The sequence below is a fragment of the Nyctereutes procyonoides genome, unplaced genomic scaffold (genome assembly GCF_905146905.1).
Source record: "Nyctereutes procyonoides isolate TBG_1078 unplaced genomic scaffold, NYPRO_anot_genome, whole genome shotgun sequence".
NCBI lineage: Eukaryota > Metazoa > Chordata > Mammalia > Carnivora > Canidae > Nyctereutes > Nyctereutes procyonoides.
In genome coordinates, this window is record NW_026575052.1 from 67,830,963 (window position 1) to 67,854,596 (window position 23,634).

At 33.4% G+C, this 23,634-nt stretch overlaps 1 protein-coding gene across 9 annotated transcripts in view; it reads left to right on the forward strand.

The window, feature by feature from the left end:
• Window positions 1-23,634, forward strand: part of ABI1 (abl interactor 1) — a 131,206-nt gene that overhangs the window by 103,900 nt on the left and 3,672 nt on the right. For 2 of the 9 annotated variants that reach the window (XM_055331349.1, XM_055331345.1), the window contains exons 4-10: window positions 3,325-3,339; window positions 4,069-4,169; window positions 5,811-5,951; window positions 8,477-8,577; window positions 13,291-13,464; window positions 16,572-16,658; window positions 20,321-20,506. In XM_055331349.1, coding sequence (XP_055187324.1) covers window positions 3,325-3,339; window positions 4,069-4,169; window positions 5,811-5,951; window positions 8,477-8,577; window positions 13,291-13,464; window positions 16,572-16,658; window positions 20,321-20,506 — 805 coding nt within the window. Of the gene's footprint in view, window positions 1-3,324; window positions 3,340-4,068; window positions 4,170-5,810; window positions 5,952-8,476; window positions 8,578-9,504; window positions 9,586-13,290; window positions 13,465-16,571; window positions 16,659-20,320; window positions 20,507-23,634 lie in introns of all 9 variants that reach the window. The other 7 variants (XM_055331352.1, XM_055331353.1, XM_055331347.1 and 4 more) reach the window with 7 other exon arrangements.

The following is a 23,634-nucleotide window of genomic DNA, read 5'->3' on the forward strand; positions in this document are numbered from 1 at the left end:
CAGTTATTTTTTTCCCCAGTTGTCTCATTGCCACTCTGTTTCTCTTGTTTTCTGATTTCTCTGAAAGATCATTCATTGCTGGCTTAATTAAATATTTCTAGAGCATAGTAGAGTGACGGTTAGAAATTTGAATAGTAGGTGGTTTTGTTTTTTTTTTTAAGATTTTGTTTATTTATTCATGAGAGGGACAGAAAGAGTTAGAGATACAGAGGGAGAAGCAGGCTCCCTGTGGGGAGCCTGATGGAGGAGTCTATCCCAGTATCCTGGGATCATGATCTGAGCCAAAAGGCAGATGCTCAACCACTGAGCCACCCAGGTATCCCAGAAATTTGGATAGTAGTTAATGAACAAATGCTAGGGCCAAAATTAATGAGAAGGAAAAGAGAGAAGCTATTCTTAGTTATAGTTTTAGAATTATTTTCTTAACCTTTGTCCACCACTTTTCTATTTAGAAGTCTGTTTTCCTACTGATTGGTAAGAATTCTTTTTTCCTTATATATTCCTAAATTTCTTCATACTGCTATTTGGCTCTTGACTTTTTTAATGTTTGGGTATTATAAAAAATACACATAGATTAAAAAAATTATATCCAAATATATTAGTATTTCTTCTTATGTCTACCAAGTTTCATGTTAAAGTTTCCAGACTCTGAAATTAATGTTCCATCATATTTTCTTTTGTGATTTAAATTTCAGGGTTTTGATACTTGTATTATTTAAATAATACTATATGGTGAAGCATTTTATGCTGTGAGATAGATGGTTACACATAAGTTTGGTAGGAATTCAAAATATGGAAGAAATATCTTATGTCTGGTTTGACTTTTGGAAGCAGTTTAAGATATGGATAAGAGAATCCTAGCATAAGGAAACCACCAGAATATATACATAAAGGAGAATGTAAAGAAGATGAACCTTATAAGAGTACAGCTTTTCAGAGTAAGCTAAAGAAGACCTGAATACTTAGTAAAGACATTTAAAAATTTTTAAAGGAATTTATGTATGTATGCAAGTGTGTGAGCAAGGGGGAGGTGTGGGGAGAGGCAGAGACAGAGGGAGAGGGAGAGGCAGGCTCCCCACTGAGCAGGAAGCCCGATGGTAACGCAGGGCTCAATCCCAGGATCCTGGGATCATGACCCAAGCCAAAGGCAGCTGCTTAACTGATTGAACCACACCCAAGTGTCCCTAAATTTATTTTTAATTAACAGCTTTATAGCCTGGTTTATAATTTACAAAGGACTTTCACTGTATGTGTTTTTAAGTCTCAAAAGACCATGTAACCTAGGAGTTGTTACATTTTATTAGTAGAGACACTAAGTATTTATAATATATACATAGGAATGATATTTTTTGAAGGTTTCATTTGTATTAAAAGAGTAAACTAATGAGTCATAGCAAAGAAAGGATTGGCCTTTTTTATGGACAGCACCTGTGGTATACAAGGCTTATAATTTACTCAGGGTCAGAAGATAGGGAGGAATCAAAGAGAATCCTGTTTTCAACCTGAGATTCCAAGGACATGGTAAAGTGGCCTGTTAATGTAAATATTAAAGAAATGAAGTGAGATCTTAAGGAAATAAAAGTCTAGTTTGGATGTGTTTTGGGGATTTTTTAAGTGGATAAATCTTGTTGGTTGCTAGCAATTACAGTATTTTAAGCTGTAAGATACAGAGATGATTTCCTTGTAATACTCTCAAACTCAGACACTTCTATATAAATACACACTTGATAGAAAAGGCAGAACTTCATATAAGGTTAAAGGTTGCATCATTACACAGTAGCAGAGTTCTGCTAGAGTTTTTATTCCCCAATTCTCCATTCATTCTTTCACTTGGGATCAGTTTATACTTGAATGCTATTTTTTTTCTTGTTCAGTAGAAACAAGATACGTGGTCATATTTGGAATATTTCTAAATTATTTTAGAAATATTTAGTGTATTGAGATGCTGTCACATTAGTATATCTTATTTCCAAGGATAATAATGTTACTCAGGTTTACACTTTCTAAATCCAGATGTAATATGTAGCAGCTAGGTAGGATTCTAGACATTGATGAAAATGAGCAATATCATTCTAAACAAACATTTAAAGAATACTAAAATTCTGGCCTAATTCCTAGAAATAAGAATATATCCAAGACAAAGTACATTCCTTCTTTGGTTGACTTTCCTAATGGTTGCCTTTATGTCACCTGAAAAATGATAGATTCATATTTAGAAAGACAAATGTCAAAGAACTTAAGACCCCAATATATACAAAGTTAGACTCTACAACCTAAAGGTATTTCTTAAGTGGCATGGTACAAGTAGTGATGCTTTAGGACATACACAGTATTTCATATTATTTGTAGTACATGTTATTTCATATATAGGCTAGTCATCTTTCATAGGAGTAGCCTTTAGGATCAAAGCAATCTTTCTTCAGTTTTGAATTTTGTCTAAACTGGTTCAGAAGAAAACTTAGAACAAAAGCAACCTATACCTTCTGCTTTTGGCCTGCTCAGATTTAGATTCATAAATTACAAATGAGAGGGCTTCTAGACCTTGTTTGTTTGTTTGTTTGTTTGTTTGTTTGTTTTAAAGGTTTTATTTATTCATGAGAGACACACAGAGAGAGGCAGAGACACAGGCAGAGGGAGAAGCAGGCTCCATGCAGGGAGACCGATGTGGGACTTGATCCCGGGACTCCAGGATCACACCCTGGGCCGAAGGCAGGCGCTAAACCGCTGAGCCACCCAGGGATCCCCTAGACCTTGTTTGTATATCGGGCTAAGGTGCTATTGTGCATAGGGATTTTTTTTTTAATACTCAGGTACTAGGTCTTTTTCTGAATTTGGAAGCACCATGTGATTTTGAATTTTAGCATTTACAGCTTATCAGTTTTAGAATACTATTTTACCATTCATCTGATGAATACTTGAGCATTGATTGTTTGGTAAAGCCTTACGTCTGGTACACTGATGTGTTAAAGTAGCCTTACATTGAATGTGTTAGATGTTTGTGTTTAAATCAGTGTTTATCATCTGTAATTCAGTTGGATTAGTTTCATGGGATAAATACTGATATAAGACATTATTGGGCCTTCATGGGATCGGCATAATTTAGTGATGTTTTCCTTATGAATATATTTTTTTGGAAAATATTTAATACATGTGAATATTTCCCTATTGCTTATGGATTTTTTTCTTTATAAAATATTTGAAATATGGCTGGGTAAAAGCTTATTAACATGAATTGAATGACTATAAATGTAAACGTGTCCTATTAGATACAATTTATTTAGAATTAATTTCTACTTTTTCCCCCCCTTTTTTGCCAACGTAAAGTGGCTAAAAGCCAAGGTAAGAGATACTACTTATCATTTGATCCACAGTATTCCCTCTATTTTGATAAAGGCTGCAGAGCCACTAAAATGTGAAAACTCTTCCTATGTCTGTCTGCTTTTTTCCCATAGGATTTATGTAGATTAAATAAACTCAGTTCAAATCAGCAACATTTAGCTTGGATGTGTTAATATATCAATGATATATTGACATCTGCATTTATATAGGAACATTAATTTTGCTAACATTTATTGCTTTGCTCATTTTTTTGGATAGTTGCCTTGCTTTTATTGACTTAACAATTAGGAGGTTTTCCAGACACATATGACTTTGTTACTGAATTGTTAAGATAAAGATGATTTTTCAGATTAATGTTTTAGCAAGTTGACACTGAGATCTATAGTTTTTATTCATGTACACATGTAAAAAATTTTGGAAATCCAATACTTTAATGCAGCTAAGTTTGATCTCAGTGAACATGTTTAACAGTAAAATAATGTATAAAATCCAATAATCATATCTGTATTTGCCATAAATTGATCTGGATAGCACAGATAATAGGAGAAAAAGCTTTGTGCAAGTGGAAATTTCTTGACTTTTTAAAATGTAGTACCAAAGTCAGTTATTAAAACTGTCTGGGAATCCTTACTTCACATTCTGATATTAAAAAAAAAATAATACATGGTGTCAAAACACCAACAGAACAATTTGATATAAAAATAAAAAGCTTTTCTTTCCACATTTTAGCATGGAAATAACCAGCCTGCAAGAACTGGCACACTGTCGAGAACAAATCCTCCTACTCAGAAACCACCGAGCCCTCCCATGTCAGGCCGGGGAACGCTGGGGTAAGAATGCAACTACATTTTACAAGAAAAGGCATATGCTAAAGAGAAAGATGTTTCTGTGACTTAAATAAGTGTATGGGTCTTTGCTGTGGGACGCTCTCAATGTGAACTACCTCCTACAAATTCATTTTGTTTCTTCTTTCCTTGAACAGAATCTGCTTGTTTTATAATTTTCTCTATAGAAGTCTGTACTAGAAAGAATCTTTTGTATATGTGCAAATAAGCATTATTTAGTTTTTATCTTTTTTTTTTAATTTTATTTATTTATGATAGTCACACAGAGAGAGAGAGAGAGGCAGAGACACAGGCAGAGGGAGAAGCAGGCTCCATGCACCGGGAGCCCGACATGGGACTCGATCCCGGGTCCCCAGGATTGCGCCCTGGGCCAAAGGCAGGCGCCAAACCGCTGCGCCACCCAGGGATCCCCTTTATCTTTTTTTTTTTTTAAGATTTTATTTATTCATGAGAGACACACAGAGAGAGGCAGAAACTCAGGCAGAGGGAGAAGCAGGCTCCTTGCAGGGAGCCTGATGCAGGACTCAATCCCAGACTGGGGTCATACCCTGAGCCAAAGGCAGATGCTCAACTGCTGAGCCACTCAGGCATCCCTAGTTTTTACCTTCTAATTCATTTTTTTTTGGGGGGGGGGAGTCTAGCCCAAGTTTATTTCTAATGAAATTGCAGGATGATTCCATATGGTGCTTTCATATGTGTTTACAATATTCCTATTGCAGGAGTTTGAATTAGCGATGTGTTTTATGTGGTTTGGCTTCATAGCCTGCAGGGGGACTCTTTACCTGGAGAACTCTGAACTGTGTTTCTACTGATAATCTGAGGGCCCTTTATACTTAAGTTTTGCATGTAGGCCAATTGGAGAAATAGAAAAGATAATAGTTGGTGGTTTCTTCCTTCTAAGTGCAGCAAAAATATAGACTGATTGGTAAGACATCTTTGAACGATTGTTGATCTTAACGTAGGAAGCAATATAGTAGATTTCTTGTTTTTGGTAGAGGGGTGAGGAATCATTATTTTATAGTAACAGAGATTGATAGTCAACATTTTGACAGAATCTTAGTTTCCATTTTCATTCTGTAAACCCTTAGCCCCTGAAAAAAACATAGGAAGCTATTAAGTAGAAAAGTTAAAATCATTTATTGAGAAATACATGGCATTTTTGGTATCAGAATATATCAGAATGGTATCAGAATGTACTTGTTCATATATTTCTGTACTGAAGTAGGAGTAAATTTTAGGGGAGGTACATTGTTTTCATAATGTACAAGGACAGTGGCTTGTGGGTCACTGGGCTGGGAACAATATATAATTAATTAATTTTTTAAAGATTTATTTACTTATGATAGACATAGAGAGAGAGAGAGAGGCAGAGACACAGGAGGAGGGAGAAGCAGGCTCCATGCCGGGAGCCCGACGCGGGACTCAATCCTGGGACCCCAGTATCATGCGCCTAACCGCTGAGCCACCCAGGGATCCTCCCCAAGAATTTTTTCAAACAAAACTTTATTATTACAGATAAAGAAAAATTGTGTTATACTTGGTTACAAAGAGACAATCACAAATATGGTGACAATACCATTTAATCTTTCTTACTCATTATTCTTTTTCTCTGTTTTGCTTCTTTAGACGAAATACTCCTTATAAAACTCTGGAACCTGTTAAGCCCCCAACAGTTCCTAATGACTACATGACAAGTCCTGCTAGGCTTGGAAGTCAACATAGTCCAGGCAGGACAGCTTCTTTAAACCAGAGACCAAGGACACACAGGTAAACCTTCAGGTTGAGTCTTTGAATATTGGCAAATGGGGGTTGGGTTATTGACTGGTGACAAACTCCTGAAAAGTTGCTGAGTAAAGTATTGCTCTAATGCTAATATAGAATATAAAAGATGAGGGTAATCATATTGTATATGTTTCTTTAAATAAATTTGTGCCATAATTCCTCTCTTTTTTAGGTGTTAAGCAGGTTTAAACTAATTACAGATTTGCTACTATGTTTTCTTTTTGATGGAAGTATAAATATATATTTGGATCAAGGCCTAAAGAATGTTTTAAAACAGTTATTTAAAAAAGATCAAGGCAACCACTCTTAAATATTTTTGGATAAAGACTGAAATATCGGAAATTATGCAATGTGATTTAAACTTTATGAGGTTGGACGAAGAAAGACACCTTCAATTGGAGGAAGAGTTTGTTAAGAGAGTTGATATACTAGAGAACATTTAAGTTGTTTTAAAAAAAAGTTCTAGAAATCCCCTCCCAGTGGATTTTTTAAAAACTTGTTTATGGAGCATGACATCCATTCAGTATAAAGCCTACAGTGTATTAAGTATACAACTTGATGGTTTAATACAAATTGAATACACCCACATAATCATCCCCAGATCAGAAAGTGGAGTATTCCCAGCAGCCCGGAAGTCCCCTTTAGGCCCTTTCCCAATTATAGCCTTTACTTTCTTTCTCCCAGTATAGCCACTCCATGTTTGGGTACTTTTGTAAAAGTCAGACAAATTTGTTGTACAGCTTAATTTATTTTTTTCTTCATTTTAATCTATTATTTAACTTGGGCAAGGAACCTCTCTTTACCTTGACTTTTAGGTTGATATATTAGAGAAACTTAGCAAAATCATTTTGAGGGATTCAATTAAATAGGCTGTGTCAAGCCTCTTAAGTGCTATGTAATTGATACTATTAGTAAATAAATTATTATATTGAAATTTTCAGTTACTGTATCAGGTCAAGTTAAGTGAGAACCAAATTTTTGTGTTTGTTTTTGAATAATAATTCAAAGGATGGTTTTTTTCTATAGTGGAAGGATTTAATCATATTCAGCAACTAGTTACTAAGAGTTACTTATTAGGTACTAGGGATATGCCCATGAGATATAGTTTAATTTTCCAGAAGCTCATTCTGTTGGAACAGGGATTGACAAACTTGTTAATAAAAGGCCAGATTGTTAATATTTTAAGATTTGTGGGCCATATGGTCTCTTGCATTTACTCAGCCCTGTCATTGCAGAATGGAAGCAGCCATGGACAACACATAAATGAATGAGCATGGCTGCATTCCAATAAAACTTTGTACATGGAACTGAAATTTGGATTTCATAAAATTTTAACGTGTCATAAAATTCCTCTAAATTTTTTTGACCATTTAAAAATGAAAAGAATGTTCTCAGCTCACAGGTTGAAAAAATTGGACCAGGAGTAAGATTCAGCCCATGGGCTATAATTTTCCAACCCCTATGTGAGAAAAAAGGCCTATAAGCCAGTAATTGTAGAAGAGTATAATAAATACAAAAACTTCATATGTCTATGATGCAGTGCCAGCACAAAGCGGAGTATTAATAGATCACCTGGCTTCAGGCAGTAGAGAGGCCTTCACATTCAAGCACTTTATGGTATATAAACAGCTTTCTCTGTTTTTCTTCTTCTATTAACATATGATAATGTAATTATAGAATAATCATATCGGAGGACAAAATTTTGTTTAAGCTGTACAAGTCTTTGCTCTCTTGAGTTTCTGGACCTGTTGAGCCATTGATGTTGATTTTTAAGACAGTATGGAGCCAAAGGTTACACATGTGCATAAATACATATACATGCACATGTTACTAAAAACTGCAAGTATGAGATCATATGCCTAAATGTACAGTAAATCTATAGGAATTAGAATAGTAAGGAATTGGTTAGAGTTTAACATTATCAACTCTTCTAGAATGCTCCATGTTGAAGCTTTACTTTTTTTTTTTTTTTTGGTCGGTTTACTCATTTTCCAGAAATTTCCCTGTTTTATCACCATTCTTTGAAGATGGGATCGAGATTTTTGTACTAATTCCAGACTGAAACTGGTTACAGTTTTTATTAACTTCCATCACATATTGTATATTTTCTTTTGTGGCATCTCTAATGCTGTTTTTTTAACGTCTGTTTTCCCATTCTCAACTGTGAGCTCAGTGGAAACATGGTTCATATCTGCTTTGGTTACTTAATTAGTCTTGTTGGATTGTTGTACCATAAGATTTTATTGGTCATTCATTTCTCAATAGATGATCTCTTCTGATGGTTCTGTGTACTATGTTAGGATTATATTAAATTCCAGTAGTTTGAGAAGTAGAGTAAAACACGAGAACTACTTTAGGTATTAGGGGTAAAATTGTATTGAATAGTTTTTAAAACTTTTAATTTTTTATATTTAACATACACACACACCATAAAAGGAGTATTTAATGGCTTTGAATTTGTCTTTGGATAAATCTCTAGAATGGCTGTTTTCAAATTTATTTCTTTGCAGTGGAAGCAGTGGAGGGAGTGGAAGTCGAGAGAACAGTGGAAGCAGCAGTATTGGCATTCCCATCGCCGTGCCTACACCTTCACCGCCCACTGTTGGACCAGGTATGTTGGTGTATTAATCTGTTTTAATATGTGCTAGAATTTGAGCTTTATTATGAAATCTGAAATAGTTATATTAGATAAAATTTACTTATTAAATTTATGTGATTGTAGCTAGAAGAAATGTTTACAAATTTAAACATTTTTAGGGAGACTATCACAGAGACTTTAGGAATTTACTACTTTTTTTTTCTTACACATAAAACATATTACATAACATCATTAAATATCTTCTGGGCCATTTTGCTTTAGAAATAACTTGCCTTGGGCACTAGTCAAGAATGATATTTCAGGAGCAAACCAATATTGGTGATACTTCAAAGGATGAGTGTCTTTAATGTATATTTTATACTGGTGAGTTTTGTTGTTGTTACTGTTTTTTAATACCAGTGAGTTCTGGCATTGCTTTATAGGCTAGTGTCTCAACTCTGGCGTTAGCTTGTTCTGTGACTTTTCTACATTTAGGTATAATACTCCATACATATTCTAGTAAAATAATAATATAACATGAGATTAAAATAGGAAAAGTTTTTTTTACTCTTTAGATTTTAGAAAAATTTAAGAAATTGTTGCAGAGCATTAAATTAGTTCCTTGATTTTTTTTTTAGTAAATGATATAAATACTTTATAATGTTAAAAATACATATTTCATAATCAAAACTGTTAGGAAAAATTCTTAGCTTCTCAAAGAGATTGTTGAAGAAGAAAAAGCTGCTTATAAAAACAGGCATATTTTACAGTTAATGCAGGTATGAACTCAATGTCCTTTTTTTACCTAGTAAAATGAATTCATATTCATTTGGACATGCTTTACATTATCGGTGTCTCTTTTTTTTTTTTTTCTTTCCGAAACTTTGTACTTTCTTACTGTTTCAGAATGTTTAGTTCTCTTTCTTGCACTCTGACCTGAATTATAAACTATTTTATTAGAAAACATTTCTGTCCCTCCTCCTTCTGGAGCTCCACCAGCACCACCTCTTCCACCACTTCTCCCAGTGAACACTGTGATAGGTGAGATTGCATAACCACTGGAGTGATTTAACTTACTTTGTGTAATTCATAATAAACTCCTCTGTTAGACTGCTAGCTTTTATAGTTATTAGGTTGTTGGTGGTAATACAAAGGTTAAAGTTTTAATCTAATTTACACTAATTTCTTCAGGTGAAAGGCCTCTGAAGTTATATAGTTAAATATAAAATCACATTCTTTGAAATGTGAAATGCTTTTATGCTTAATTTGTAACTGATTTAAATGTGGTTCATATTTGTTTTGATATTTTTTAGGAAAATTATAGCAGTGATTGTTCAAAAAGATATTTTTAAATTTGTAATGTAATATATATTTTTTTTACATGAAACTTCATTTGGAACTCCCTGGTGTATACAACAGTCAAAGGATTGGGGTGAAGATGGGGGACAGGAGGAATTAAAATGGAAAAGAAATGATGTGTGGTTGTGGGGTGCTCCTGAGGCTTTCCTGTGGATCACCATGTGAAAACTTTGATATAGTTCAGTGCTTTGGAATCTAGGATGCCAAGAAATTTTTTTTTAATCTGATACATTTAAATTGTTCCTAAATTGGAGGTAACTAGATTGAGCATATAAGGAATTCAGAATACAGACTCAGTATGAAACATTTAGCCTAGAAATACATCAGAGCAATAATCTGGGTAGAGGTGGATAGAAATGTTTCAAATGACAGCTGAGTTTCAGCCACATCTTCTCAAAACATTGTAAAAGGGCAAAAGGAGGTAATAAAAAGATCCTAATAATAAAAATTACTGTCAGAAAATCCATGTGAAAAAAAAGTCCCCAACCTAGTTAATAATTAGGAAAATGAAAGTTAAAATCACAGTGAGATACTATTTTATATCCACCTCATAAGTAGAAATGTAGAAGCTTACTAGTACCCAATGTTGATGAGGATGTATAGTAACTAGTACACTGCTGGTGGGAGTTTATTAGTTGATACATTCACTTTGGAAAGTAATTGTTACCTAGTCAGGTTGAACAGGTTTTTACCTTAGATTTAATAATTTCATTTCTAGATATTTGCCCTAGAGTACTGGTTCTCAGAATATGGCTACAAGACCCCTGGGGGTTGCTAAGATCCTGTTATGGAGTTTTTGAGGTCAGAACTATATTAGTCATAATTCGAAGACCTATTTGCCTTTTTAATTCTCATTCTGGTACAAGTATACAGTGGAAGTTTCCAGAGGCTTGTATGACTTACAACAGAATCATTGCTGTGACAGCTAATAGAATGTTTATATAGTCATGTGTTTTACAGATGTGTCTGTCAATTTTAATTTCTATTATAGTAATTACCTGTTGCTATAACCCACCTCTGCAAAAGCTTTTTGAGGTTCTCTAATTTTAAAGAGTAAAACTAAGACCATTGTGTTCTAGAGCATTGGCTTTCAGAGTGTGATCCCCAGACCAACTACATCATCATCATCACAGGGGACTAGTTAGAAATGTAAATTCTCAGATCCCATTCTAGACCTACGACTCACTCAAACTTTGAGGACTGGAGCCCAGCAGTCTGTATTATAACAAGCCCTCATGGTGAAATTCTGACTAATGCTGAAGTTTGAGAACAAGTGTTGTAGAGAAATTTAGGAACCCCACATTTAGGAATGTTCATAGTAGTAGCATTAATATTAGCAGAAATCCAGATGCAACCCAATTATTTAATCACAATAGAATGGATAAATAAGTTGTGTCATGCTCACATGCAAATAAAGCAACAGAAATGGATGATACAACATTGATATGCTTGCCAACAGGGATGAATCTTAAAAAAGGAGCAAGCCAACAATATGCATAATTACTCCATTATAAAAGCTTATAAATTATAATTTTTCTGTGTATTGCGTATTGCTTAAGTTTATATATAGCTGTGATTTAAACTGTAAAGAAAGAATGTTTAACACCTTTTGAGTTTTGGGATCTAGAAGATGCAAACTTGGTGATACTGATAATATACTGTTTAATGGAGTTGGGTATTTATCTTATTTTTCTTTAAATTATATATAAATGAAAAAAATAAATTATATAAATGTAAATTTATGTAAATAAATTATATATAACCACTACATATTATACATATTAGTATATATATAACTATATGTATATGTAGTATTACTGTATATAACAATTTTGTATCTAAAGCATATACCCTTTGGCATCATGATTTATTTCATAATAAAACATTAAATTCTGAAATAGGCTCAGTTTGGGAACTGCTGAATGATTGGTTTTCAATTTTAGATCACCAAGAAAAATGACTTCGATTTCATATACTTTTTATTTAAGTCAGAAATATAAAAATCATTTTACAGAGATCTCTATTAAAAACAATTAAAGATTTACCTCTTAGCTCTGTGGAAACCCTAGCTAACCAAAATTACTTATTCATGAAGGCTCTTGAATGCAGTATTATTTTTAAAATATGTTTCTATTTAGAAAATGAGCCTGGGGATGATTCAGATAATTAGTGACTGCCTATGGCTTGGGAGCTCCAAAATGTTAAATTTATTAGCACTTTTTAAAATGAACAACCTCTGCTGTATGGCTTTATGTAATAATTTGTATGACCTTTAGGAGAGGTTAAATTACACAACTGATTGAAAATAAACTAGTTTTACTTACTTAGTGGTGGTTAGATGTTTGGCTGTGGCAAAGAGGCTAACATTAGTCCTGAAGTTACCTTTGGAAAGTATGGTTAACTTTAGAGGCTTTGAACTTTATTAACCTTTGAAATATTAAACTTTTGAAATGTTGGTAGAGATGATATTGAATGAAATTTTAAGTACTGTTAGTACTTTAGTAATTCTAGATATGCATGATAAATAAAAAAAAGATCGTTTTGGGTATAGGATGGAACAAACCCTCCAAGTATGGAGAAAGGTAATGGATTTTCTACATAAAGCTGCTTTAAAATTCTAAAATTACTTTACAAAGTCTAAAATTACTTACAGTTTTGTCAGTTACAAAAGTGTAAGTGAAAAGGAAAGTGTAAAAACAAAACAAAAAAAAGAAAAGGAAAGTGTGTTAGTCTTAAAAGTTTGGAAATAGATGACAAATATCTGATACTATCTATAAGTGCTTTGAAACTAGAAATTGTGCTTCTCGTAAAAATGATTCTGCTGTCATATGTATTTGATTATAACTACTAACACAATAAACATTCACATAAATACAGCAGTATATGTGGAAAATATGCTAGCCTCTTTACATTTTATAATTTAACCTGTGTGCTCCTGAAGATCTGGTGATGGAAAAGGAAGTTTGTAAATACATTGTTAATACAGTCACATCTGAAAACTGATGTGTTCCATCTCAGATTACCTTTTGGTACTGCTTTTGTTGGAAAGATGTAGTTCCCATGTAAAACCTATATATTCTTAAATGATACATTAAAAATTATATATGATATTAGCAAAATAACATTTGAGAGTCTGCTAAATTAAAAGGTTTAAGAATGTTATTTTACTTTTGCAGCTGTCTACACAGTATCTCTTTTTCCTTCTGTAACTTCAGAGAGCTAGCTATTTGTGTTTTATCTTCACATTTCTCTTTATTTTGTGCTGTGGGCTTTAAAAAGTAATAAATATTTCTTACTGAGAGTCCCCCTCTCTTTGTTCTGCCATCGGAGGTGACATGTTGTGCTCACATTCTTTGTTGGTTGCTTTTGACTAATGCTTTTCCGCAGCCCCGGGCTCAGCTCCTGGTTCCCAGTATGGCACAATGACCAGGCAGATTTCTCGACACAACTCTACCACTTCCTCGACATCTTCTGGTGGATACAGACGAACTCCCTCTGTGACTGCTCAATTTTCTGCTCAACCTCATGTTAATGGAGGTCCACTTTATTCTCAGAATTCAAGTAAGCTTGTGCTTTGCAGGCGTACAGCAACAGTGGAGTTCCTTTTGAAGGAAATTATTTGAAGCTGTTGTTCTTGCCAGTGATAGACAACAATTGAAACCATGCTATTTCGTGTTCATTCTTGGCTTTAGGAAGTCAGTCCTTGAATCCTGACATTTTAAGAATTACCGCTTATCACAAAAATAATTGCTTATCACTTTGAAAAAAATTCAGACTTACTGAATATACTTACATATTAAAATGTAACTAATGATTTAACATTTTAATTACTATAAATAGAACTAGAGAAGAAAAATACTGAAATTAAGCTGACTTAATTTTAATGCCACATTTGAGACACTTCAGTAGCAGTAAGAACATTGCGAACAATTTTCTTTAAATGGTATAATGAAATTGCTGGCTATCACTTTTAAGCTTGTTAACCTGTATTGAAATAAGCTCAAAACCATTAAAAACATTTGTGATGCCTGCTTATTCTGTCTCTAATCACTGTAACAGTGGGGAGGATTTTCTTCTGATTTCTTTCTCTTCATGTCAAATTGCACATCTCAACACTAACTGCAGTTGGTGTTTTTAAAGGCTTAAAGATATTAAAGATTAGAAAAATAGTTTTAGCATATAATGGCAGGAAGTATGAATTGCTTAGAGTAATCATTAATACCACTTTCCATGCTAAGATGCAGAATTCAGAAAGGAAAAAAATTCTGAAATGAGCCTGTTGTCCAGTATTTATTATTGGCTTGAAGAGGCGAACACTGGCATAGACTCGAACACACCTTCCCATGTGGCATTTGTAACTATTTTCTAGAGCCACATGTTATATTGGTAAAAAGTACTGAATACTCTGATTTCCTAAGAAGTTAAAGTTTATAATGCATGTTCTGAAAATGTATTTTAAAGCAGAGCTAAAGGAAAGTTCTCTTATTTTTTCCAATGTAAATTTTAGAGTTAAAGATTATGTTCTAGTAAGAAAACTCCTAAGAATTGAATAACACTTTAGCAAAAATGTCAGAATTCACAGATAATCCCCAAATTAATACAGTACTTTTCCAAACTAAAATTTTCGTCCAGGCTACCTACCGAGAAACTTTACCAGTTAGAATTTTATCTCACATTTTCCCTGATTTCCTTTTGGTAATGAAAGGTAGCTAGTCTGAATATTCCATGGATTATCTGTTTATTAGCCTAGTAGTTTTATGATCTTTTATTTTTTTTTCATAATATGTTGTGTTTTTAGATCTCATCTTTATGTTTTTTATTTTTCTTTGCCTCACTTAGATATTTAGTTTACTCTGCAAGTAGGGTTTTTGGTGACACTTCACCTAATACATGTTTGTGTAGTTTTATTTTAACAGTGTTGGGGAGGATTACTTATTCTCAAATAAGACCTTTTCATTACTGAATGGCTATATCTTTTGGATATTACAAAGGAAATTTGGACTCAAGTTTTGAAAATATGCATCAAAATAATTATTCCACAATCCGACTTACTGTTGGTGTTATAGTAATAGTGGTAGTAGTAGTGGTGGTGGTGGTGGTGGTGGTGGTAGTAGTAGTAGTAGTAGTAGTAGTAGTAGTAGTAGTAGTATGTAGATGTTTTTAGTGTTTTGATGTGCATATTTCCCCTTCTGTCCAGATGTGGTGGTAATGACTAGTATCTTCATAGCATAGCTTTTCTTTTTCTCTCTGTACTAACCAGCATGTCTAGATACTAAGGGTTGTTTCTAAACAAACTTTTTAGGCTTGTGGGAAGTTTGTTGTTGTTTTAAATCAACACTGTAACATTTTATTTAAGAGCCTTCTATATCCAAAGTATCAGAATCAATGAAGATCAATTTCATAGTGAGTTGAATGTTACTTTTAGCCATAAAATGAATATTAATGCAATACATGGCTTTGGTAAGTTATTGCTGCTTTGAATACTGAACCTCTTTAAAATTTTTATGCTTACCAATTATACATTGGGTTAATTGAAATGACCTTTTGGTTAAATGATCCTTGGAAACCGATAAATTATTTTTCTCTGACAATTTGTGTCATGTTTTGGTGACTGCCAGTAAACTCAATTTTGCGACTCAATCCCTGTTGACTTTTTCTAAGCAATCTTTGGCAGTTACTGTCTTGTTAAAATGAGACAAAATGGTAAACTTATTAATGTTTACATATAGTTTGCTATAGTTTTTAATAACATTTGCTGCCCACATGAGCATTTGATATCAGTTTCCTATAAATTGTCCCCTCCAGAAAGAAGTTGGAATGTTTACAGCTACTCAATGATTCATTAGAAATTACTTTAATGAAAGTAATTGCATATTTTAACCTGTTGTGAGATCAGGTTTCCTATTTTCAGAATAGTGATAAAATGAAGAAGGTCCTTTTTGAAATACTTACCTATGAAACTCAGTAAACAATTAACATGGTATGTGGAGCACTCTTATTCCCTAGTAAATTTAGGAGTGCTATCTTTAAAAATAAAACCATCGCTTTAGAAAATAATAATGACCTTGTTTTACCATAACAAGGATTTTTCCTGGAGAGCTGTGTGTAAATTTAGGTATATAATAAGAACTGTTTTTAAAGGAAACCTGTGATTAATGTATATATTTATATATGAAATAAACACTTATTCCATAACATATTTCTTTATTTGGGGTCTAATTTACAACATTACCTTAAAGCTAGACATACCTGTTACGCTATAGAGATATGACAAAGACATGATGTCCTGGAAACCTTTATCTATATTTCGTGTTACTCATTTTTTTTAAAGTCTTTCCTTAGAATTTGAAAATTCTTTACATGAAAATGAGTGTAATGGTAAACTTAAATCTTCCTCAAACAGTATAACGTTAGGATTACATTAAATGTATTTTTAAAAAATTAACCAGTTGGCTAAGCAACAACTCCATTTAGGTTTGCTGGTGGGAAATGAACTTGAAGAAGGTTCTGCAGGTTTTTGTTTTGTTTTTGTTTTGTTTTGTTTCATTTGCAAACTGTTCTTTGCATACTTATGTTTGTGGTCCTTGTAACTGACTTCTGCTTTTTGTTTGTTTCCTTTTCTTTCCTTTATCTGTTTTACTTCCCCCATACTGTGTTGTTGCTACCAGTTTCTATTGCTCCACCCCCTCCCCCTATGCCTCAGTTGACTCCACAGATACCTCTCACAGGCTTCGTGGCCAGGGTGCAGGAAAACAGTAAGTTTGGAAAAACTGAGCTGTCAAAGAGTAGAGGCTGTCTCCTTATAGCATGCATGGCTGATGAGTCATCATTTTCTTACTTTTATTGAGAAGCTAATCTTATCTTGAAAATAGGTGCAGATACGTATTTGAAACTGAAGAGCACGGTCTTCAGTTTTTTTCTCTTGTTTGCATGATTACTGACCCATATAAGTTTCAAAACTGCAGCTTTCTTATGTTATTTACATGATCTAAAATATCAAATCTGATCTTTGCTGATTCTTAAGGAAAGCGTAATCAAACATAAAAATTCGAATTGTATGGAAACTACCAGCTTCCAACAGTTATTAGGGAGATTAGAAAATATTTTATATTCTGCTGCCAACAAATTCATCAGCATATAGATACAGTATGAGATTAAATTTATTATGCATTGGGGGCAGGTTTTTTTTTTTTTTTTCCTTTAGTTACATAAACATTTTAGTGAATTTTGAACCTATGTAAAGATTTGTTGTTAGGATAAGAATGAATCTTCAGAATGAGTAATTTACATCCAGGTTATCCATATAAGAGTGATAATGGCAAGCCTCTTTGTGTTTGGGCTACATGCAGGCCTGAGGAGTATTTCTGAACATGCATATATGTCAGCTTTTAGGTCTTCTGTCTCAAGCAGGTCAGGTTAGTGATTTGTGGAAATTCTTTTGAATACGTGGATTTGATTAGGATAGAGTAGTTTATATTGCTACCTGATTATGTTGAGGTAATTGTATAATCCTAATTTACATGATCAGAGTGAATGTTACTTGACAAAATAAAAAATACCACCATTACTGAGTTATAACTATGCCAAAATAGCTGTTGAACTTAAGACAGATGGTAAGGTGGTCTAGTAGTGATTTACTTCATTTGGGATCATCACCATGCAAATAAATTTTAGAAGGGTTTGAACAAATGTGTAACCCACATGACTGCCTCATCTTCCGGGCGAATGCATTGTGGCAAATTCCATTGTTCAGCTCTTGCTGATTGATCACTGTTGTGTAATTCTCCACATTTCTTCCCTTCCTCCAGTCAAATAATTGTTTATTTGGTGTTATGTGCTAGGCTTTGGGAAGAGTACAAATAGTCTAAGACAAAGATCCCACTATCTTTAAGAAACATGTATGATTGAATGGGCTTTTTATAAAACGTTGTAGTTCCAAAATGTTGAAATTTCTGAGTGTAAACCATCCTCATTGTTAACATTTGTTTGAAAACTCCAATATGTTTAAACTTATAAAAAAAAAGTGAATCTTATTTTTTAAAAAGTGAGTAAGGAAAAATTGCTGGTTCTTGATGTTATAAGAATTCAAAAACTTGAGCTGCCTTACAGTTAAGTTGAGAGGAAATATTTGAAAATAGCCGTAATAAACATCCATTTAGTGGGGCCAAAGTATATTGACTAGCATTTTGGTAACTCTTTTATTTTTTTTTAATAGAAATTCAGTATTAATGTATATAATTTTAGGTTTGCATGTTTTTTGCTGAGGACCATGGTACTTACTATTTTATTTTAGTTCTTTTCCCCGGACTTAGGAACTGGAATCAGTTATCCTTGCGCTGCAGAATGTACAACTTTATTTAGGATCTATTTTCTTTGAAAGCATGTTAGGAAGATTGATTATAAACTGTATCAGTATCTTACATGTTTTATGGAGTACAAATTTTCTTTGTTTTCCTCTTAAATATGCAGTTTTCTGTGGTACTCAGATTTAATGATAATGAATGCCTGTGGCAGTTAACCTATTAAGTGTGCTTCAGTTTAAGGCATGAGCCCTTAAAAAAAGTCAATGTGTTTACTTTGTGTATGATTAGCATCAGAAAGCATTTTTGAACTAATTATGTGTGGTGCTAGATAAGGTGACCCTGTCTTCCGCCTCTTTGTATATATAATTTGGAGATAAGCCAGTGTAGATTCACATGGGCGTGAAGACGATTGAGTGAAAACATGAAACTTGTAAGTTATGTATAAGTAAAGAGTGAATGCAATTTAGGGATTCAGGCAAACGTATAATTTACACATTAAGCCAAATTAAGGATATGAGCTATGGCTCTTTGATGTTAGATGGATCATACCCATTTTCTTCTCCTGTCAGTAATAGCAGAAAGCTTTGTGGAGAAGGTAAAGGCAAAAATAAAATGACTCCAAGTAGTTGATGGAAAAATAAATTATATTTGTGCTTGTTGTAGCTATCAGAATGAGCATCACTACACAGGATTTGTTTTCTTAGTCTTTCTCATTCCCTGATGGGATCAAATAAAAATCACAGAATTGAAGTGGTTATGGAAGTAGGGCTATTATCCACAGATGTTCTAAATCTGGATCTCTTGGTTATAGTCTCCATTATTCCAAATAGGGTGGAGTGAACTTTAAAACCTATATTACAAATAGATTATGACTGCTTGCTTTGATAACACAAATAGCCCCAGAAATTGGCATTTGAATTAGTATGTTGGTATTCTGAGTTTCTCCGTTGCAGATATTATATAATTCTTTGTATCAGTTACTGTCAAAGCATTTTCCTGTCTTTAACTTTTAAAGAAATCTAAATAATAATAATAATAATTAATAATAATAAGAAGAAGAAATCTGAGGATCAGAAATTCGTATTAAGAATTAGTTGTGTGTTCTGGCTTTAAATTCTTTAATATTGGGAGCACTTATTACCTAGTATCATAATAGCTTAGTGTCCATAGTTCTAGCCTGACCTTTTCTCATTTCACTGTTCAATTATTTAAATCACACACATACATGTACCATACCCATCTACTCAAGTTGTAACTTGAGGTATGAGTCATTATTGTTTTGCACGATATAAGTTCCTGTTCGTTTTTAATTACGTCTTCTTGCAACACTTTATTTTAAAAACCTTTATCGTGGATATATTCTTAAAAAATTGGGTCTTTAGGATCAAGTCTTTCCCCCATCCTATGTTTATGTTTTACTAGCAATAATGCAAAAAATCTTAGCTTCCTTTCTACATTTAAAAAGTTGATTGTGAATACAAATACTTTTGAAAAATACTCAATGACATTTTGTATTAACTTGGAATAATTTAATTTCTCATTTAATTTCTGTTAAAATTTTAAAAAAAGAATAGAAAACATACACATAGAAGCCAACCTGATAACTGCCAACTTTTTTCTCAACTAAAACAGACAAAAATAAAAATCCACTCACTGGAGATTTATTTCTGGGGAACTAAAAGCCAGAATCAGAGACCTGAATGTGTGCAGTGAATGGTTATCAAACCCTAATATAATGGTATTCATAACATTTACAGTAGTCCAAATGAGAAATGTGACACAGGCTTATTTAAAGAGGTAGGCTAACAAATGGGTGACATCTGTTCTGATCCAAGCCTTGGAGTAAGGAAACTTTCTTACTCCTGTAATCCATATAAAAGGATGCTGCATTCATTACTTTGTAGCACTTCCTGATACTCTCATTTTTAGCTCATTGGATTATTGGAAAATTACTTAAGAATAATAGAAGCTCTAACACACCAAGCTTTTATTTCTAATCTTTGCATGTTTTATTATAGTGCATGCTATATACAAACTAGAGCTTTCTTAAATTCTTTTAAGAATTTTCATTTACTCTAATTTCTGATTCAAATTAATTATCTGAATTCTTCTAGTTGCTGACAGTCCAACTCCACCACCACCACCTCCCCCAGATGACATTCCCATGTTTGATGACTCTCCACCTCCGCCACCACCACCTCCAGTGGATTATGAGGATGAGGAGGCTGCAGTAGTTCAGTATAATGATCCATATGCAGATGGGGATCCTGCTTGGGCCCCCAAAAATTATATTGAGAAAGGTAAGGTATAGTCATCATTGAATTGGGGTAAAGGAAGCTTAACCTAATTACAGAATTTTAGAGCTATAAATAGCTTTATTAAAAATAGTCCAGTGTCTAGTCCAGTGACTGTCTATTCAGCCCTTTGAATAGCTTTGTCAACCAAGAAAATTTAATTAAACCTTATTTCCTAGACATTTCCAGTATAAAGGAATTATCTTTATTTTTTAAGTTAAAAGTATGTTGTAGTGCTAGATGCGGTTTTTCAAATGACATAGGTTTCCAGCTGGAGATGAACTTGCCTGTTTCCTTTTTATAGATGAAACAAGGTACAAAATAGGAGTTAAAATACTTACTAAAGTTATGTAATTAGTAAAGATTTAAAACAGAATTTCAAAGCTTTTAGAATAAAGAGAAACCTTTTATATCTAAATATTTAAAAATATATTGAGACTATCAGAAAAAGCCTCAATTAAAGTTTTCAGTTAGTTGATCTTGTAAAAGAGAAGATAATCACTAGATTTTTTTCATGAAATTATGTATAACCCTAACATCCAAATTTATCAAAATTACTTGACATTCACTATAATTATGTATTAAGAAATAGTGGTAGGAAAGAAAGAAATTCTGTTTTTAGAGTTAATTGCTTTTCTTCATCTAGCTCTGTGCTATTTTAATATCTGTATTTGTCGAGTTCTGAAAAATGCTTGTAATGTAGTTAAGCACATTTGATTGCCTTTTGAAATACATTCCCTTCCATTGGCCTTTACTCTCTTTAACATTAAGCAAGTGGCTGTAGCTCTTGAGACCTGCACCATTTTTTGTGCCAAAGTTTTGAATACATGGCTAAAAGGGAATTGGTGGTTTTCCTTTTGTGTGTGTATGTATGTGTGTTTAAATTTTTTGACTATAGTTGAGATACATTGTTATTAGTTCAGGTTTACAATATAAAATTCAGCATCTCTGTAGGTTATGCTAGGCTCACTACAAGTGTAGCTACCATCTGTCACTATACAAGCTATTATAATGCTATTAACTATATTCCCTATGCTGTACCTTTTAAAATATTTATATTTTCAAAAAAGATTTTATTTATTTATTCTTGAGAGACATAGAAAGAGGCAGAGACATAGGCAGAGGGAGAAACAGGCTCCCTGTGGGGAGCTGGATGAGGGACCTAATCCCAGGACCCCAGGATCACAATCGGAGCCAAAGGCAGACGCTCACTCAACCACTGAGCCGCCCAGGTGCCCTAAAATATTTTTAAATAGTAAATATTCTACATAATGTTCAGGGAATCTTGAATAGTCTACTTTATGTTTAGATTCTCCTCTACCTTCAAATAGAGATATGTTGTGGTCATTATGAGGTTGATAAAGCTAAATAGTCTTGAGTTGTGTTCCTGTATTTCCTGGTTTGGAAATGCAAATTTAACTTTAAATTGGCACTAATATGGAACTAATAAAAAGTTGATAAACGTGAATGATATAATGGTTAATACATTTGGCAATAGAGCAGAATTACAAAATGTCTTTTTAAGTTGAAATAATAGTCTTAAGTTAGTGGTCATCACACATGTTTTGTAAAAGACCAGATAATAAATATTTTTAACTTTAAAAAAAATGAAGTTTAATTAACACAACAGCATTCTATTAGTTTCAGGTGAACAGCATAATAATTTGATGTTTGTATTACAAAATGAAGTACAAATGAAGTTTGCCAACCATATAGTCCCTTTTGTCACAACTACTCAGCCCTGCTGTTGTAGCAGAAAAGCAGCCATAGACAGTACATAAGTGAATGGATGTGTCCATGTTTCAACAAAAATTTTTTTTACAAAAAAGGCAGTGGCTTGGATTCAGCCATGGGCCATTGTTTGCTAATCTGTAGTCTAAATCAGAGAGCTGAGATTTAATACGATTATATTTAAATAATTTTTTAAATTTTTAAATAATTACCTTTTTAAATAATTACCTATATAATCAAGATGAATAAAACCTGGTTTAAAAGGAATTTTTTAATATATTAATCAACGGTATGTCAGGACTTCCAGAAGCCAGATTATTAGCGTACCTTACCTGAACTGTAACCTAATATATACCAATCTGATCATATCCATTTATACTACACTTGTATTATGTGTAGTTCTGAGTACCACAGTTTAAGATCCTGCAAACAGGAATGCCTTTGAGAGGAGAATGTTTAGGAGGCAAGATATCTAGGAAGTGCACCTATAATGTGAAACAGTTGAACGCATTGTTTCTAGGTTGAGAAGATTGCATAGGAACTAGATCACTGTCTTCAAATTTTTATCGCGTAGAAGTAGGATTAGAGTAGTAGACTTTGAGTTCTAAAAGACTACAATCCATACAGAATGGGGGGAGCTTAGCTATTTTTTTTTAAGATTTATTTATTTATTCGAGAGAGAGGGGCAGAGACATAGGTAGAGGGAGAAGCAGACTCCTCACAGGGAGCCCACTGCAGGACTTGATCCCAGATCCTGGGATCACGACCTGAGCTGAAGGCAGGTACCCAACCACTGAGCCACCCAGGCATCCCCGGAGCTTAGCTCTTTATATGAATTAGGGTTCTGGAAAGTAGGATGGACACTGAATTGTTAATGACTAAGTACTCAGCTGTAAGCATTATATTATAGGAGAGAATATATGCATTGGGGGAGGAGAAGTTGGGTATGACTGGGATTCATTTACTAAAAGGACTTGGAAAATGGAAACAAATTGGTTCAGTACTCTTACCAGCTCTAAGTGGTCTAAGTAGAACTAAAAGCACAAAGAAAAGACAGTTTTCATTCTGCTAACTTTGAGGACATCGGGCTTTTGTCACAATCAGTCTAAAAGTCCTCTACACAAACTCTAACCTTTTGTGACTCTGAATACAAAGAAATTAATGTTACCAGTGCTAATAAGCAAATAATAATTGACAATAAATAATATGTTAGTTGCCTATTTAAATTATTACCATGTTTTCCTTACTAACGCTTTTCTAGTAATCACTCAATTTTCTTGAGTGGTTATTTAGTCAAAATATATCAGGATAATAATTTAGTACTATTTATTCTGTATGTTTTTGGGTCAATGAGCTTATAACTATGATTCTACTGCAGGATTAAAATGGAGGAGAATGGACTT